This window comes from Palaemon carinicauda, chromosome 21 (assembly GCF_036898095.1).
Source record: "Palaemon carinicauda isolate YSFRI2023 chromosome 21, ASM3689809v2, whole genome shotgun sequence".
In the NCBI taxonomy this organism is placed as follows: domain Eukaryota; kingdom Metazoa; phylum Arthropoda; class Malacostraca; order Decapoda; family Palaemonidae; genus Palaemon; species Palaemon carinicauda.
In genome coordinates this window covers 112,895,982-112,915,981 of record NC_090745.1, presented here as the reverse complement: position 1 = coordinate 112,915,981, position 20,000 = coordinate 112,895,982, and the positions used below count along the sequence as shown (strand labels likewise).

General features: G+C 34.0%; 1 protein-coding gene across 1 annotated transcript in view; it reads right to left on the bottom strand.

Annotated features, from left to right (window-relative positions):
* The window catches only part of LOC137615420 (probable 3',5'-cyclic phosphodiesterase pde-5), a 337,922-nt gene that overhangs the window by 137,912 nt on the left and 180,010 nt on the right, over positions 1-20,000 (bottom strand). Inside the window, 3 exon segments of the mRNA XM_068345291.1 lie at positions 15,546-15,772; positions 16,391-16,538; positions 17,125-17,318. Of these exon segments, the coding sequence (XP_068201392.1) occupies positions 15,546-15,772; positions 16,391-16,538; positions 17,125-17,318 (569 nt within the window).

The following is a 20,000-nucleotide window of genomic DNA, read 5'->3' as shown; positions in this document are numbered from 1 at the left end:
CACATGTTTGTGTGCCAGTGTATATGTATGCATATACAGTATATATATGTGTTTAGAATATATATTTATATATATATATATATATATATATATATATATATATATATATATATATATATATATATGTATATATATATATATCGATATATATATTTATATATACATATATATACACATTTGTGTGCCAGTGTATATGTATGCATATACAGTATATATACGTGTTTAGAATATGAATATATATATTTATTTATATATATATACACACACACACACATATATATATATATATATATATATATATATATATATATATATATATATATATATATATATATATATATATACACACACATATAAATCCTCGCATTGCAACTGCTAAACAGAAACGACAAAGAAGACGGATGAGCGTACATAGAAAACGGTATTTCTCGAGAGCGCAGCTTAAATAAATAGCCATTCAATTCACGTTGATAAGAATGGAGCCTTTGTACAATAAATCCGAGCCAGGATAAAAATACCGAGTTTCTCTTTCCCTTCATTGGATTCTCGGGTTTCACTAATCCAAGGATGAGAGCAAGGTCTATAGGACGAAAGAGGATACAAATCATCCCTACCAACAATGGCTGGACTCGGACACACTATTCTTATTTATCTTACTCTGTTTCTTTTTTTTTTTTTGAAGATTTTATGGTTTATATATGAATTATCTAATTTGATGTTGTTACTGTTCTTAAAACATATTATTATAATCGTTTATTACATCTCTAATAGTTAATTTTTTTCTTTATTTCCTTGCCTCACTGGGCTATTTGTCCCCTGTTGGAGTTCATGGGTTTATAGCATCCTGCTTTTCCAACCAGGGTTGTAGTTCAGCTAATAATAATAATAATAATAATAATAATAATAATAATAATAATAATAATAATAATAACAACGACGACAACAATAATAATAATAATAATAATAATAATAATAATAATAATAATAATAAGAATAAGAATAATAATAATAATAATAATAATAATAATAATAGCATGGGCGATTCACTAGACAGCTTTGAACCGGTCATTTTTTTTTTTTTTTTTTGGAGATGAAACAAAATCGGGACGTCGCTTAAATTGTCCTTCGCTTTTTGGAGTAATTATGAGAACGGTTCTCAGCACTGAGAACGACCGCTCGAATGGACAGCAATTTGGAGAACAATCTCTTCCTTGATTAAACACCAACTGGATGGCTTTCATTTTTAAAACCATGCAGCGTTGTGTGAGCGTGTGTGTGTGTGTGTGTGTGTGTGTGTGTGTGTGTGTGTGTTGCATTGGTTACGAGTGCTCGGATGTTGGATATATAAGAGAGGTCTGAGACAGATGGTCTCAACCATAACGACCTTACAGAACTAACAAAAATATCCTCTTTTAAGCATATATATATATATATATATATATATATATATATATATATGTATATATATATATATGTATATATATATATATATATATATATATATACATATATATATATATATATATATATAGGGAGAGAGAGAGAGAGAGAGAGAGAGAGAGAGAGAGAGAGAGAGAGAGAGAGAGAGAGAGAGTTGTCAATTGGGTCTTGTAACCCAATGCTGCTTACACTCCCTTCATATCACGCTTTTCCATATATATATATATATATATTATATATATATATATATAAATATATATATATATATATATATATATATAAATATATATATATATATATATTATATATATATATATATATATATATATGGATAAATATCAACACAACATCCTGTTCAAATAGAAATAAATTTCTACCTCATACTTGCGTGGCATGGTTGGTTTCGACCTGGCCTTTCATTAGAAGGGGCTAGCGTTCGATCCCAAGTATGAGGTAGAAATTTATATATATATATATATATATATATACAGTATATAATATATATATATATATATATATATATATATATATATAATACATATAAATACATACATACACAGTGTATATATACATACATATATATGCACACATAAATATTTGTGTACATGTGTGCGTACATACAGTATAAAATGTACATAATATACCATGATTACACTGGCATGATGGGGAACCCCCCCCCCCCCCCCCGACTCCAGCAAACAAATTGACCTTTTTTTCGAGAAGAATCGAGGTCACCTTGCTACATACTTAGCCAAAGAGGAATGAACTATTAATAATGTCCATTGAATTTTCAAAAAATAATATTTGCAAAAACCTCTCGTTTGTAACGTAAAATCACAGTTTTTTATTTTATTTTTTTTTCAACTTTGCCTTAGAATGTAAATATTAATAGCTCATTATATTTATGGAATGAATCAATTTCATTAAATGCATTCGAGGAATTAATTTTCTAAAAGAGTAATTTAACATTTTATGAAATTAATTCATCAAAGAATTTAGACTGATGTAACGAGATTATACAAAGAACTGAGTTTAATTTATCATATCAATTACATTTGATTTCTTTTGATTTCGAAGTAATCTGATTAAGCTATTAATGTAAGTCCTTGAAATAATTAAAGCATTCAAAATGATGATTACCTATAAGAACAGTTTTAATTACATTTATATCGATTATATTACTATAAAAACTTTAAACATTCAAAAAGATAATTACTTATAAGAACAGGTTTAATTCCATTTATATCGATTATATTACTATAAAAACATTAACATTCAAAATGATGATTAATTATAAGAATATTTTTAATTACATTTATATCGATTATATTGATAAAAAAACATTAACATTCGAAATGATGATTACCTATAAGGACAGTTTTAATTACATTTATATCGATTACATAACTACAAAAACATTAAGATACAAAATGATGATTACTTATATGAACAGTTTTAATTAAATTTATATCGATTATATTACCATTAAAACATTACCATTCAAAATTAAGATTACTTATAAAAACAGTTTTAATTACATTTATATCGATTATACTACTATAAAAACATTAACACTAAAAATGATGATTACTTATAAGAACAGTTTTGATTACGTTTATATCGATTATATTACTAAAAAATCTAATATACAAAATGATAATTGCTTATAAGAACTGTTTTAATTACATTTATATCGATTACATAACTACAAAAACATTAACATTCAAAATGATGATTACTTATAAGAACAGTTTTAATTACATTTATATCGACTATATTACTATAAAACCATTAACCTTCAGATTAAATAACATTTGATATTGTAACATCAGTCTGATATTAAACAAATGATCTGAGAGATCATACGCGAATTAATATATTATTATTATTACTAGCTAAGCTACGGCTCTAGCTAGAAAAGCCGGATGTTACAAGCCCAAGGGCTCCAACAGGGGGAAAAAACCAGTGAGGAAAGGAAATAAGGAAATAACCTACAAGAGAAGTACTGAACAATCAAAATAAAGCACCAAGTTTCGTTGTATATATATATATATATATATATATATTATATATATATATATATATATATATATATATATATATATATATATATATATATGTATATATATATATATATATGTATATATATATATATATATATATATATATATATATATATATATATATATATATATATATATATATATATATACACGGGGTACAAATAGCCGAGTGAGGAAAGGAAATAAGGAAATGAACTACAAGAGAAGTAAAGAATAATTAAAATAAAACACTCTAAGTTTAGTTGTATTTTTAACAGAACAATCATAATAAAATATAAAACCATAGTAAAGTAACATATCGGCCATTATTGGTTATTAAAATCTTAAACTAAAAAATGTGCAATTTAAGTATTAGATTACTTTTTGAAAGAACGAGTAAATTAAAGGGGACACAAAGTTTCAATATTAAACTTTTTATTTTTCGGAATTTTTATACAATCATGTTGGACAAGACTGAAAAGCCACTTAGAGAGAGAGAGAGAGAGAGAGAGAGAGAGAGAGAGAGAGAGAGAGAGAGAGAGAGAGAGAGAGATATTAAGCCGAATGCAATGCATCTATGAGCGAGAGAGAGAGAGAGAGAGAGAGAGAGAGAGAGAGAGAGAGAGAGAGAGAATAGCTAACTATATAAAAAAACGAAAAGTTAAAAACTAAAAAAACTAAATACACATTTCTCCTATTAACAACAGAAATCCAATAAAATAAATCGCCCCTTTCAAACTGAAACTGTCGGTCTGTATAAAGATAATTAAATTCCTGTTTTCCTTGCAATTAAGGAAGGTCACGAAAGTCAGGCAATATTTAACAACATCAGCCATTTCAAGCAAAGGGATTAGCCAGTACGAAGGCAGAAATCTTTTTTGCCTTTGACTTAAAGCAACTCAGTGAATATCGAAAAAGGCCCCAAATTGATAACTGATAGATTGTGTGTTATCTGGCGTCGCAGGTACAATGGTCATTGAAAACCATGAGAGAGAATGTTTATTCTTCAAGATCTAACTAATGGATCGTTCCTATATAATAAGAGTAAGTGTCTGGATATATATTATAAATATGTATATATATATACATATACATATATATATATATAATAATAATAATAATAAACAGTATATATAATATATATATATATATATATATATATATATATATATGTATATATATACATATAATAATAATAATAATAAACAGTATATTTTATATATATATATATATATATATATATATATATATATATATATATATATATATAGAGTACTGATTAATAGGATTAAGGATAAAACAGAGAATGCAATCTTGGAAGTACAGGGTGGTTTTAGAAGAGGTAGGGGTTGTATGGATCAGATTTTTACAGTTAGGCAGATATGCGAGAAATATTTAGCAAAAGGTAAGGAGGTGTATGTTGCGTTTATGGATCTGGAGAAAGCATATGATAGAGTTGATAGGGAAGCAATGTGGGATGTGATGAGGTTATATGGAGTTGGTGGAAGGTTGTTGCAAGCAGTGAAAAGTTTATACAAAGGTATTAAAGCATGTGTTAGAATAGGAAATGAAGTGAGTGATTGGTTTCCGGTGAGAGTGGGGCTGAGACAGGGATGTGTGATGTCGCCGTGGTTGTTTAACTTGTATGTTGATGGAGTGGTGAGAGAGGTGAATGCTCGAGTGCTTGGACGAGGATTAAAACTGGTAGGCGAGAATGACCATGAATGGGAGGTAAATCAGTTTTTGTTTGCGGATGATACTGTACTGGTAGCAGACACAGAAGAGAAGCTTGACCGACTAGTGACAGAATTTGGAAGGGTGTGTGAGAGAAGGAAGTTGAGAGTTAATGTGGGTAAGAGTAAGGTTATGAGATGTACGAGAAGGGAAGGTGGTGCAATGTTGAATGTCATGTTGAATGGAGAGTTACTTGAGGAGGTGGATCAGTTTAAGTACTTGGGGTCTATTGTTGCAGCAAATGGTGGAGTGGAAGCAGATGTACGTCAGAGAGTGAATGAAGGTTGCAAAGTGTTGGGGGCAGTTAAGGGAGTAGTAAAAAATAGAGGGTTGGGCATGAATGTAAAGAGAGTTCTATATGAGAAAGTGATTGTACCAACTGTGATGTATGGATCGGAGTCGTGGGGAATGAAAGTGATGGAGAGACAGAAATTGAATGTGTTTGAGATGAAGTGTCTAAGGAGTATGGCTGGTGTATCTCGAGTAGATAGGGTTAGGAACAAAGTGGTGAGGGAGAGAACGGGTGTAAGAAATGAGTTAGCGGCTAGAGTGGATATGAATGTGTTGAGGTGGTTTGGCCATGTTGAGAGAATGGAAAATGGTTGTCTGCTAAAGAAGGTGATGAATGCAAGAGTTGATGGGAGAAGTACAAGAGGAAGGCCAAGGTTTGGGTGGATGGATGGTGTGAAGAAAGCTCTGGGTGATAGGAGGATAGATGTGAGAGAGGCAAGAGAGCGTGCTAGAAATAGGAATGAATGGCGAGCGATTGTGACGCAGTTCCAGTAGGCCCTGCTGCTTCCTCCGGGGCCTTAGATGACCGCGGAGGTAGCAGCAGTAGGGGAGTCAGCATTATGAAGCTTCATCTGTGGTGGAAATGTGGGAGGTTGGGCTGTGGCACCCTAGCAGTACCAGCTGAACTCGGTTGAGTCCCTGATTAGGCTGAAGGAACATAGAGAGTAGAGGTCCCCTTTTTGTTTTGTTTCATTGTTGGTGTCGGCTACCCCCCAAAATTGGGGGAAGTGCCTTGGTATATAGATAGATAGATAGATAGAGATATATATATATATCTTTCTGGTAACTCAGAGCAGCAAGACGTATAACTATTTGGTCTAACCCCGTCCCTCGGGAAGGGGTGAGAGGTAGTAGTCATACCCTGTGAGAAGGGTTGTAGTTAGGAAAGGGGGCGGGGGAGGGAAGGGTTGAATCTGTGTGCGTGTGCTGGCATATATGTCTAAATATTTAGCCATCCTTTTTGACGGGTCGCGTACGCTAGTTACTTAATAAAACGCAAAGAATACTCCAATCAGATATAGAGACATTTCCATGCAAATAAAGGTAAATGTTTTAGTTCCAGTTTCATCAGAATAGATGCTCACCAGAACATCAGTCGGGCAAGCCATAACCCCCACTGTGGTTCCCAACCACAGCAGTGACCTCCCCCGTAAACAGTTTAGACTTACAGTCCCGGGCCGGGATCGATCTGCTGCCTTGCGAATGCTAGGCGATCACGTTACCACTGTACTATGCAGGAGGCTACTAATGAGATGGCAATATGATTTAGACCCGGGCCCGTTGAGATACTACCGCTAGAGAGTTATTGGGTCCTTTGTCTGGTACTGCATTGGATCCTTCTCTCTGGTTACGGTTCACTTTCCCTCTCCCTACACAAAGCAGGAGATGACATTGTAGCAAGGTATGGTGTTACAGCAAGATACAGTGCCATAGTCAGGTATAGTGCCATACCAGATAGATAACACGTAGTAAGATACAGTGCCATAGTAAAATTAGGAAAAAGGAAAAGAGGGCTTTTCTAAATTAGATATCTTCTTCTTCTTCTTCTTCTTCTTCTTCTTCTTCTTCTTCTTCTTCTTCTTCTTCTTCTTCTTCTTCTTCTTATTACTATTATTATTATCATTATAATTATTATTATTATTATTATTGAGAGGATTTTTATCTCTCGCGCAGAGGTTTCAATAACAAAAGGACTCTTAACAAATCCCAAACCCTTTGATGTTTCCTTTCGGAATCGAGACAAAAAGGAAACATTTGTAAAGAAGTCGGGGAAGGGAAAGGAGGATAAGAAGGAGAATGGGGAGAAGGAGAAAGGAAGATTATACGATAAGAATGAATGGATTGGACGCAAGCAAGAGTTATTTTCGGTGACTGCACCAATCAAGTTCGACGATGTATATTACTGGCTTGTAACCAAAAGATAGTTTCGAGTTATTTATACACTTATTTGTTTATATACTACTCTTATTCTTACAAAGGTTTATAAATTACATACTATTTCATCTATGCCTCATATCAAGTGTAGCTTTTTTAATTATTTAGTCTTTTCTGTGTTCTTAATGTCAAGTGATAGTCCGAGATATTTAAAATATATTACTAATATTCATATATCCCATTCATCACACACACGTACATACATACAAACACACACACACACACACACACACACACACACACACACACACACACATATATATATATATATATATATATATATATATATATATATATATATATATATATATATATATATATATATGTATGTATACTGTATGTATATGTCAGTGCATGCATGTATTTCTGTCTGATATACATATACATTAAAGTACGAACTTTATCGCACAACAATGAACAAAAAAAAAAAAAAAAAAAAAAACATTATTATATAGGAAGAATATACAAATTATCAACTCACGAAACGTTTCCTTGTTTACATGTTTCTTTGTCGTGTTTCGCTCGTCTTTTTTTTTTGCAACTTTGCTTTCCTTATTAATCCCCCGTATGTTCTTTCACCATCCACTCCACTGTCCGTGATTCCCACCTTACTTATTCATCTAATTCTATCTGATTATGTTTGCTTGTTGAGAGATCACTCAACCCAACAGATGGGACACACCTGATTGGTCTGTAAAGAACAGGAGACCTTGAATCATGACGCCGTGTTTGTTGTCACTGTTGAAAGGTTAGAAGCCGGGAATGAAAGTGACTGGAGGTTTAAAAATGGGTCTCAGATAAACAATCCAGCATGACCCATGCTTAATCAACGTTGCAGGAGAGAGAGAGAGAGAGAGAGAGAGAGAGAGAGAGAGAGAGAGAGAGAGAGAGAGAGAGAGAGAGAGAGAGAGAGAGAGCATGCAAGGAAATGAATTGAGGCAGACAAAAATTTGAGAGATAAGCACGGAGAGAGTGAAGTGAATAGAGAGAAAGTTTGAGAAATACAAGGAAGAGAGAGAGAGAGAGAGAGAGAGAGAGAGAGAGAGAGAGAGAGAGAGAGAGAGAGAGAGAGAGAGCATGCAAGGAAATGAATTGAGGCAGACAAAAATTTGAGAGATAAGCACGGAGAGAGTGAAGTGAATAGAGAGAAAGTTTGAGAAATACAAGGAAGAGAGAGAGAGAGAGAGAGAGAGAGAGAGAGAGAGAGAGAGAGAGAGAGAGAGAGAGAGAGAGCATGCAAGGAAATGAATTGAGGCAGACAAAAATTTGAGAGATAAGCACGGAGAGAGTGAAGTGAATAGAGAGAAAGTTTGAGAAATACAAGGAAGAGAGAGAGAGAGAGAGAGAGAGAGAGAGAGAGAGAGAGAGAGAGAGAGAGCATGCAAGGAAATGAATTGAGGCAGACAAAAATTTGAGAGATAAGCACGGAGAGAGTGAAGTGAATAGAGAGAAAGTTTGAGAAATACAGAGAGAGAGAGAGAGAGAGAGAGAGAGAGAGAGAGAGAGAGAGAGAGAGAGAGAGAGAGAGAGAGAGAGAGAGAGATCATGCAGGGAAATGAATTGAGGCAGACAAAAGTTTGAGAGATAAGCACTGAGAGAGTGAAGTGAATAGAGACAGAAAGTTTGAGATATACAAGGAAGAGAGAGAGAGAGAGAGAGAGAGAGAGAGAGAGAGAGAGAGAGAGAGAGAGAGAGAGAGAGAGAGAGAGGAGAGAGAGAGAGAGAGAGCATGCAAGGAAATGAATTGAGGCAGACAAAAATTTGAGAGATAAGCACAGAGAGAGTGAAGTGAATAGAGAGAAAGTTTGAGAAATACAAGGAAGAGAGAGAGAGAGAGAGAGAGAGAGAGAGAGAGAGAGAGAGAGAGAGAGAGAGAGAGAGAGAGATCATGCAGGGAAATGAATTGAGGCAGACAAAAGTTTGAGAGATAAGCACTGAGAGAGTGAAGTGAATAGAGACAGAAAGTTTGAGATATACAAGGAAGAGAGAGAGAGAGAGAGAGAGAGAGAGCATGCAAGGAAATGAATTGAGGCAGACAAAAATTTGAGAGATAAGCACGGAGAGAGTGAAGTGAATAGAGAGAAAGTTTGAGAAATACAAGGAAGAGAGAGAGAGAGAGAGAGAGAGAGAGAGAGAGAGAGAGAGAGAGAGAGAGAGAGAGAGAGAGAGATCATGCAGGGAAATGAATTGAGGCAGACAAAAGTTTGAGAGATAAGCACTGAGAGAGTGAAGTGAATAGAGACAGAAAGTTTGAGATATACAAGGAAGAGAGAGAGAGAGAGATCGTGTTACATTTTTAATGAATGTAAAGGCAACCGTGACCTCGTTATTTTCAAGATCATAAACGTATATCATATATTTCTTAATTACAACTGGAGTCAGATTGTAAGCCAAAATAATGACAGTGACGTAACAAGATATTTTCCTGAATTCTGTGGATTTCTGGAATATGGAATTTTCTGGAATTTCACTTTCTTTGATCTTATAATACGGAATTTTAAGGTTATCTTAAATTACTGGTTCTATATAATCTTTCCAAGAGAGATTAGTTCACCAAACGTTTTACCCCCAAGGTAAGGTTAAATTTCGAGCACATTTTGCTATATATTTATTTTATATTGCTCTGACAGGCTGAATTTTTGTCATAGAGAGGTCAGGTTGGTCACATTCTTTTGGAAAATGCCTGAAGTTTCTCATAAAGTTATCAAAAATATGCAAAAACATGTAAATAACAGTGTTTTGCAAGAACGTACCGGTACGTCCTTTGGGGGCGAAAGGGCTAACTCGTCTCGAAGCCTGAATTAGGAGGTGATGAATAGAAAAGTGCTGAATTAAAAAAGCTCAAGATAGAGACGACTGGCGAAATCTAACCGAAGCCCTCTGTGTCAATAGACGTAGGAGGAGATGATGATGATAATAATGATGATGATGATATCATAATCTTTTAATTTCCAGGAATTTCTCTCGATAAAATCAAGCTGAAATATTTTTTTTTCTATCTTTTTAATATGAAGATTTTTTTCTGATATTTCTCAAATAGTTTTCTAGTTAATCACAATCTGGAATCATATGGTTTCTGATATGACTCATTTTCCAGATTTTAATTTTCTTGAGTATTCTGGTTTTCTGGACTTACCTAGTTACCTGAAACCGCATCTCATGCGTGGGTGTGTGTTTGGAGAAAGGGGGGGGGGGCGATTTAGTGCTATCAGTGTACCCCCACTCAGTGTATTATTAGTAATACTAAAGGGGGCCATTTGAAAATTGCAAAAATCCCTCTTTTTAGACTTGTACTTTACATCTGTTCTGGTTTATTTTTTTCAATATTCTGTCCATGCTCTTTTAACTCGCAATTTCATAGTGCACCTGCAGGGTGTAATTCAGCGCTGAATGGCCTCCTTAATCCCAGCGCTGGTCCCCAAGACTAAATTCCATCCATCCACCCTTGCTCACTGGAAACATCCCTGTCTGGCCTCGCGTTCTGCCGGATTGGGGTTCGAGTCACGCTGAATTACGATAGTTTCTTATAGTGTCTGCAACCTCACTATCCTTATGAGCTAAGGATGGCGGATTTGAGGAGCCTAAAGGTCTACCTGCTGAGTCATCAGCAGCCATTTCCTGGACCTCCCTGATCCTACCTTGGATGGTGAAGGGGCTAAGGCGCTGATCATATGAATATATAGTCAGTCTCTAGGGCATTCTCTTGCTAGCTAGGTATTCTCCTGCTAGCCAGAGTATTGTCGCTGTCCCTTGCTTCTGCCATCCATGAGCAGCCTTTAAACAATTCAAAAAAATTATTATCTTTAATGTTTACATATTATGAGAAAACTTGACTTGCTCTTCTTACTAAGACAACACCACGTGAAATGGACAGCCACCATTTTTGGTAACAACTAGTAAGCCATCACTTCCTAAATAATTTATAAACATGCTACAAATGCTAAACTGTGGAACTTGCGTCTTGCTTCGGTGTTCCCCAACTCAAACTGCTACCCATATTTCAAGAGGCAGGAATATCGCTCTTTTTGAGTTCAGGCCCCCACCTTCTTTCATCTTATTCCATACTTTTTTTCATTACCTACCCCATTGACTCTCTCTCTCTCTCTCTCTCTCTCTCTCTCTCTCTCTCTCTCTCTCTCTCTCTCTCTCTCTCTCTCTCTATATATATATATATATATATATATATATGTATATATATACATATATATACATATATGTATATATATATATACATATATATATATATATATATATATATATATATATATATATATATATATATATATATATATATATATATGATTATATAAGGGCCACAGGATACCACTCCCTTTTTTCTCGAATTTGAAAAAGAATAAAGTTCAAAATACACGAAATTGCGTTAGAATTTGATAAAGTTCATTTTGGTGTTATGATAACAGGATAATGGTGTATAAAAAAAAAAAAAAAAAAAAAAAAAAAAAAAAAAAAAAAACACCCACGGCTCTGAGCATCGCGTTACCCTGTGATTTTTACGCACATACGCATTTATGCACGCGCACAACCGCACGAAAAATGTGTTTCCGTATGTATATCTAATACTATAGTTAAGACTTTGCCATTTCCATGTAACTTAAGAAGCGAAGGAGAGAAACTGGAGAAACCTGATACATGCAATTACAGCGACAAATTGAATCTCCCCCAATAGTAATTTGTAACAGGAGACCCAATTTCATTAAAAAGAAATGACTCCAATAAGAAAACATATATTTTTCTTTAAAAAAAAAAATAGAAAATGGCTGAAATGGAAAACTGGATTTGAAAATAAAAAAACAGCCATTTCAAGATCTGTGAAGAGAAATGTGACATTTAACCTATATTTTTTTTACTTTTAAAAAAATCAAGAAAATGACCGAAATGGAAAACTGGATTTTAAAGAATACAACAATTTCAAGATCTGTGAAGTGAAATGTAACATTTTCTTCCATTCACATATATGTCTAATTCTATAGGTATTATCAGCATCATCATTATTATCAATAATATCATTATCATTATGAGCTATTATTGACACTATTTAATGATTTTTTTTTTTTTACTGAACTACAGTGTTGGCCACAAGTGAATATGCACACTCTCTCGCATGATTTGTTGTTTATTCTATACAATTAATCCGTTATATTTGTTTTTAATTATCTCGTAAGTTTATATCTCAACCAATCCATGGGATTTGTCTTAACTGACAACGGACCGTACAAAACCACTGACCTTTCGTTGTTAAAGTTCTACTTTTCTGACAAAGGATTACAAAAAAATCACTGAACTTTCAGTGCTAGACCTCTACTTTTTTAACAAGCGATTAAAAAAAAAAACTTAACTTTCAGTGCTAATCTCAACTCTTCTGACAACGGATTACAAAAAAACACTGAACATTCAGTGCTTATCTGAACTTTCAGTGCTAGAGCTCTACTTTTTTGACAAGAGATTACAAAAAAAAACTTAACTTTCAGTGCTAATCTCAACTCTTCTGACAACGGATTACAAAAAAACACTGAACATTCAGTGCTTATCTCAACTCTTCTGACAACGGATTACAGAAAAAAATAAAACACTGAACTTCCAGTGCTAGAACTACACTTTCCTGACAACGTACTAAAAAAACCCCACTGAACTTTCAGTGATAGAGCTCCACTTTCCTGACAACGGATTACCAAAAAAAAAAAAAAAAAAAAAAAAAAAAAAAAAATCCATTGAACTTTCAGAGCTAGATATACACTTTCCTGACAACGGATTAAAATAAAACACTGAACATTCAGTGCTAGATCTCCACTTTCCTGACAACGGATTACAAAAAAAAAAAAAAAAAACCACTGAACTTTCAGAGCTAGATATACACTTTCCTGACAACGGATTAAAATAAAACACTGAACATTCAGTGCTAGATCTCCACTTTCCTGACAACGGATTACAAAAAAAAAAAAAAAAAAAAAAAAAAAACCACTGAACTTTTAGAGCTAGATATACACTTTCCTGACAACGGATTAAAATAAAACACTGAACATTCAGTGCTAGATCTCCACTTTCCTGACAACGGATTACAAAAAAAAAAAAAAAAAAAAAAAAAAAAAAACCACTGAACTTTCAGAGCTAGATATACACTTTCCTGACAACGGATTAAAATAAAACACTGAACATTCAGTGCTAAATCTCCACTTTCCTGACAACGGATTACAAAAAAAAAAAAAAAAAAAAAAAAAAAAACCACTGAACTTTCAGAGCTAGATATACACTTTCCTGACAACGGATTAAAATAAAACACTGAACATTCAGTGCTAGATCTCCACTTTCCTGACAACGGATTACAAAAAAAAAAAAAAAAAAAAAAAAACACTGAACTTTCAGAGCTAGATATACACTTTCCTGACAACGGATTAAAAAAAACACTGAACTTTCAGTGCAAGATCTCCACTTTCCTGACAACGGATTACAAAAAAAATAAAACACTGAACTTCCAGTGCTAGAACTACACTTTCCTGACACCGTACTAAAAAAACCCCACTGAACTTTCAGTGATAGAGCTCCACTTTCCTGACAACGGATTACAAAAAAAAAAAAAAAAAAAAAAAAAAAAAAAAAAAAAAAAAAGAACTTTCAGAGCTAGATATACACTTTCCTGACAACGGATTAAAATAAAACACTGAACATTCAGTGCTAGATCTCCACTTTCCTGACAACGGATTACAAAAAAAAAAAAAAAAAAAAAAACACTGAACTTTCAGAGCTAGATATACACTTTCCTGACAACGGATTAAAAAAAACACTGAACTTTCAGTGCTAGATCTCCACTTTCCTGACAACGGATTGCAAAAAAAAAAAAAAATACACTGAACTTTCAGAGCTAGATATACACTTTCCTGACAACGGATTAAAAAAAAACACTGAACTTTCAGTGCTAGATCTCCACTTTCCTGACAACGGATTACAAAAAAAAAAAAAAAACCAACTTTGTGCTAGAGCTACACTTTTCTGACAAGTGATTGCAAGAAACCACTGAACTTTAAGTGCTAGAGCTCTACTTTTCTGACAACGGATTCAACAAAACCACTGTACTTTCAGTACTAGAGCTCTACTATTTTGACAACGGATTGCAAGAAACCACTGAACTTTCAGTGCTAGAGCTACACTTTCCTGACACCGGATCCAAAAACCCACTGAACTTTCAGTGTTAAAGCTACACTTTCTTGACACCGGATCCCCCCCCCAAAAAAAAAAAACACTGAACTTTCAGTGCTAGAGCTAAATTTTCCTGAAAACGGATTGCAAAAAGACATTGAACTTTCAGTGCTAGAACTACACTTTCCTGACACCGGATCCAAAAACCCATTGAACTTTCAGTGTTAAAGCTACACTTTCTTGACACCGGATCACCCCCCCCCAAAAAAAAAACACTGAACTTTCAGTGCTAGAGCTACATTTTCCTGAAAACGGATTGCAAAAAAACATTGAACTTTCAGTGCTAGAGCTCTACTTTCCTGACAACAGATTCAACAAAACCACTGAACTTTCTGTACTAGAGCTCTACTTTTTTGACAACGGATTGCAAGAAACCACTGAACTTTCAGTGCTAGAGCTACACTTTCCTGACACCGGATCCAAAAACCCACTGAACTTTCAGTGTTAGAGCTACACTTTCCTGACATCGGATCCAAAAACCCACTGAATTTTCAGTGTTAGAGCTACACTTTCTTGACACCGGATTATAAAAAAACCCACTGAACTTTCAGTGCTAAAGCTCCACTTCCTTGACAACGGATTAAAAAAACCTAGTGAATTTTCAGTGTCAGGGCTCCACTTTCCTGACAACGGATTAAAAAACCCACTGAACTTTCAGTGCTAGAGCTACACATTCCTGACAACATATTGCAAGAAACCACTGAACTTTCAGTGCTAAAGCTCCACTCACTTGCCAATGGATTAAAAAAACACTGAACTTTAAGCGCTGAACCTACACTTTCCTGACAACAGATTACACAAAACCAACATAACTTTCAGTGCTAAAGCTACACTTTCCTGACAAAGGATTAAAAAAAAAAACTGAACTTTCAGTGCTAGAGCTCCACTTACTTGACAACGGAGAGGATGAAATCATTGAGCTTCCTCTGCTTGACCATGCTGTGGTAGAGCTCGGCGTAATGGAGGGCGATTCCTCCCCAGACGAGGTACGAATTGACGATCTCTTCGTCCTCCTCGTGGAATATCTCGCCTGTTTCCCGACGGTACAGCTCCATGACGGCGGCCAGTTCCCCGTCGCTCTGGGCGACACCCATGGCCAAGACGTGGTGGACGCCTTGCTGTGTGTGGTAAAAAAAAAAAAAAAAAAAAAATTGAATAAAGAAGTTATTGATCAATATTTCAAATTCTTTCGATCACATGCATAAATTAAACACTATATATACAGTATTATTATTATCATTATTATTATTATTATTATTATTATTATTATTATTATCATCATTATTATTATTATCATCACAAACTACGCTATAACCAAAGTTGGAAAAGCAAGATTCTATAAGCCCAAGGACTCCAATAGGGAAAAATAGCCAAGGGAGAAAAGGAAACAAGGACATAAATAAACTACATGAGATGTAATAAACAATCCAAATGTAATATTTAAAGAACAGTAACATCATTAAAATTATATCTTTTATATATAAACTTCAAAAAAAAAAAATCAAGAGGAAGAGAAATATGATAGAATAATGTACCTGAGTGTACCCTCAAGCATATACAATTTATGAAAAGCACAAAATATACATATATAAGAATATATGATATGCCTGTGTGTATGTACAAACAAGCATGTAAACATACTCTTATATATCTAAATGATCAGACCTATTTAAATGTATGCATCCATTTGTAGGTGTCAACATGATCTACACAAAACCAAATAGACAACTACTGACCTCTCTGAAGGGTGACCCCTGAGGAAACCTGGGGTCATTGGAGGATAAGGTGACCCTCACCGTCTGCCGTGTGCTGGCTATCCACCCGCAAAGCCAGGCACCCGTGCCAATTTCACAGCTCCAGGAAGTGTCTGAGCCAATCTCGCCTCTGTGGTTAGGGGCAAAAGAGATCATTTAAGTTTCGAAGTAATTGGTGATTGTCGGTGTTTTTTTTTTCTATTTGACATGTGAATCTGTAAGTCTATGTTGATACAGTATATATAATGTATGCGTCTAAATACATACATAATCGTTCGCACTACACAGACATATATATATATATATATATATATATATATATATATATATATATATATATATATATACACATCTATATATAGATGTATATTTATATATATATATATATATATATATATATATATATATACATATATATATATATATATATATTTATACTGTATATATATATATATATATATATATATATATATATATATATATATGTATATATATATATATATATATATATATATATATATATATATATATATATATATATATATATATTCAAGCGACTAGCACCTACACACATGTATATCTGTATACACATGTATACGTGTATACATATATAAAATAATAAATATAAAAAGCTAACTATTTGAACAAGCATAAACAAATATACCCATCACCGCTCCCCCCCCACACACACACAAAAGACACATCAAGAAACTAACCCTTCCTTATTCAAGGAGTAATAATGTAGAGTATTGGTAATGGGATTGGCCAGATACAAGTTGAATCCGTCAGCGTTGACAGCGGAGCAGATGCACTGAGCCAACTCCCACAGGACCTGGGCCTTGTTGGGCTTCACGTGGAGGGAGGTCGTCAGCTCCTGCAGCATTTTTCGCTTGTCGGCGTGGACACAAAACTGAAAGGGCGGGGAGTTAGAAGATTGCGTCACGGCAATATTTTAGGTGTTTGTGTGTGGATATGAATAGACTCGTGTTTGTATTGTATACATATATATATTATTGAAGTTTATACATGTTCGTGTTTATGCATGTGTGTATATATATATATATATGTATATATATATATATATATATATATATATATATATATATATATATACACTATACATATATATATGTATATATATATTATATATATATATATATATATATATATATATATATATATATATATATATATATATATGTATATAGGTATATAGATATATATATATATATATATATATATACATACATACATATATATAATATATATATAAATAGAGTGTGTATATATATATATATAAGTATATATATACATATATATAAATATATATACATGTATATATATACATAGGCTTTTATGATAGTTTAAAAGTAATTATTTACCTAAATTAATTCTAATTAGATTTGTTGACCTATCCAAGCAATTATTATCATTATTATTATCATTATTATTAATATCATCATTATTATTATTACAACTTTTCAAAACAAAGACATATCAATACATAAGTCGAATAGAATGGAACAGGAAAGTAGAGAAAGAGGACAGAAAAAAACTAATATAATAATTATAAGAAAATAAACAGGATCTTGTTTATGTACGTCAGTATGTGCGGTTGCGCCTACAGTATATATATATACATACATACATGTATATATATGTATATATATAAACATATATATATTTATATATACACACATATATATATATATATATATATATATATATATATATGAAAGTGCTATTGTATATATTGTATATAATATCTGATTAACGCATAAATTTCAAGAAATATGATCTTTTCTACTTGTATAGAATATTGAAATAAAATCAGAAAATTAAAAATACGTGTTATTTCTCCTGGAGCTAATTTTTTCACCAAATAAGCAGAAATGTATACAGCAAACAGCTACTCGATGCAAGGGAATTTTTAAGCTCTACTAGCGATCTCTAGGTAATATAATTGGCAGATTATATCTCCCAGTGTATAGTGCATTGTACATCCAGACTTCTCAACCTAATTTATTATCTTCATTTGACCGAGTTGACGAAAACATCTTTACAGGTGGAAAACAAGTTATATTTAGTGGATTCCGTATCATGCTCGACTTCACGCAGAACCAGGGTAGGTTATTTTACGCAATTCATACTTTTTCCCCTTTTCGATGGGGTTGGCACCTTATGGAATGAAGTTGCTAGCTCTATGGGCCTTTACCAGATACAAGCTGGCAATCATCATCATTGTGCGAGGAGCCGTTAGGTGATAACCGAGAGTTGAAGTGAAGGCAACTAACTTTATTTCAACATATCACGGGTTTATATGCAATCAGTTCCGAGCAAGAACGTCACAAAAATTCCAGATACAAGCTGGCAATCATCATCATTGTGCGAGGAGCCGTTAGGTGATAACCGAGAGTCGAGGTGAAAGCAACTAACTTTATTTCAACAGATCACTGGTTTATATACGATCAGTTCCGAGCAAGAACGTCACAAAAATTCAAACAAAATCATTCACGAACAGGCAGGCGTAAACAGGTTGTTATCAGTGCGTGGGGATAGTGATATATACAAAAAAAAGGCAAGCATGTGTGAAACACGTGCGGTACATTATCATATCTTATCATCCCATTTATCTACCCATTTGAGTGTTATCATTTGCTGTTCTTAGATCCATATCCGAACAGGTGGGCCCTAATGGATAGCTTTGCAAGATATGATTAATTTTTGGGATTGACTCCCCCGCAGGGGCATTCAGTACCATTTGTGTAACCCCATCCATGGAGGTGATCCCCGTCCTACCAGTTTTTGTTCTTCCTCAATGCAGGGTGACTCATTTCCTCTTGGTAAGGGAGAATCCACAAGGCAGGTTTTCACTAGGGTTAGGGAGGGCATTATTAGTGGTCTGGCTGTCACTCGCTCTCCATTTAGGCAGTCCGTATGTGATAGGTCTGAGGTCACTAGTTCTTACACGGTCATGAAGCTCTTTCGTGATTTTAGACGTCTTGTTTCGCGATGTATGTGGATTGGGTGCCTGGGGTAATTTGCTAGTTTGGTCTTTTCCATTCTAGCTATGGCATCTCGACCTATGTTTCAGGTAGTGTGACGTACGCTAACCTGTACCAAGCAGGTAAGAGTGTTGGTCTCAGTGTACCAGGGATTAGTCACCAGCTGTATCTAGCTTGAGATCCACTCTTTTTGTGTAGCTTGGTCTTTCCCACAGAGGACCACAACTTAGGGCTAACACTGTTCGCTTTAAAGTTTTTTCATCAGCTCCCCACTTGGTGGATGTTATTTTGCTGAGTTTTATGTAAATTTGGGTCACTAAAAGAGAAGAGATATGTTGTTGAGTGTCCCATAGGTAGAAATGGGGTCTACAAACACAGCACATGTAATTTGCTGGTTCTCGAATCCATCCTCTATAAAATGAGTTAGGTTCAAGAGCTGACTGCAGCAAGATCGCCCAGTTGCTTCTCGATGGTGAAGGTTAGGTGGTACATTACAATGAGTCCAAAGTTGGTAGCTTGAATCTTTGCAAGCCTTGAGGAATTGCCATAACTCTAGCCGCTCATGAATGGCAAAGGGAAGGGACAGT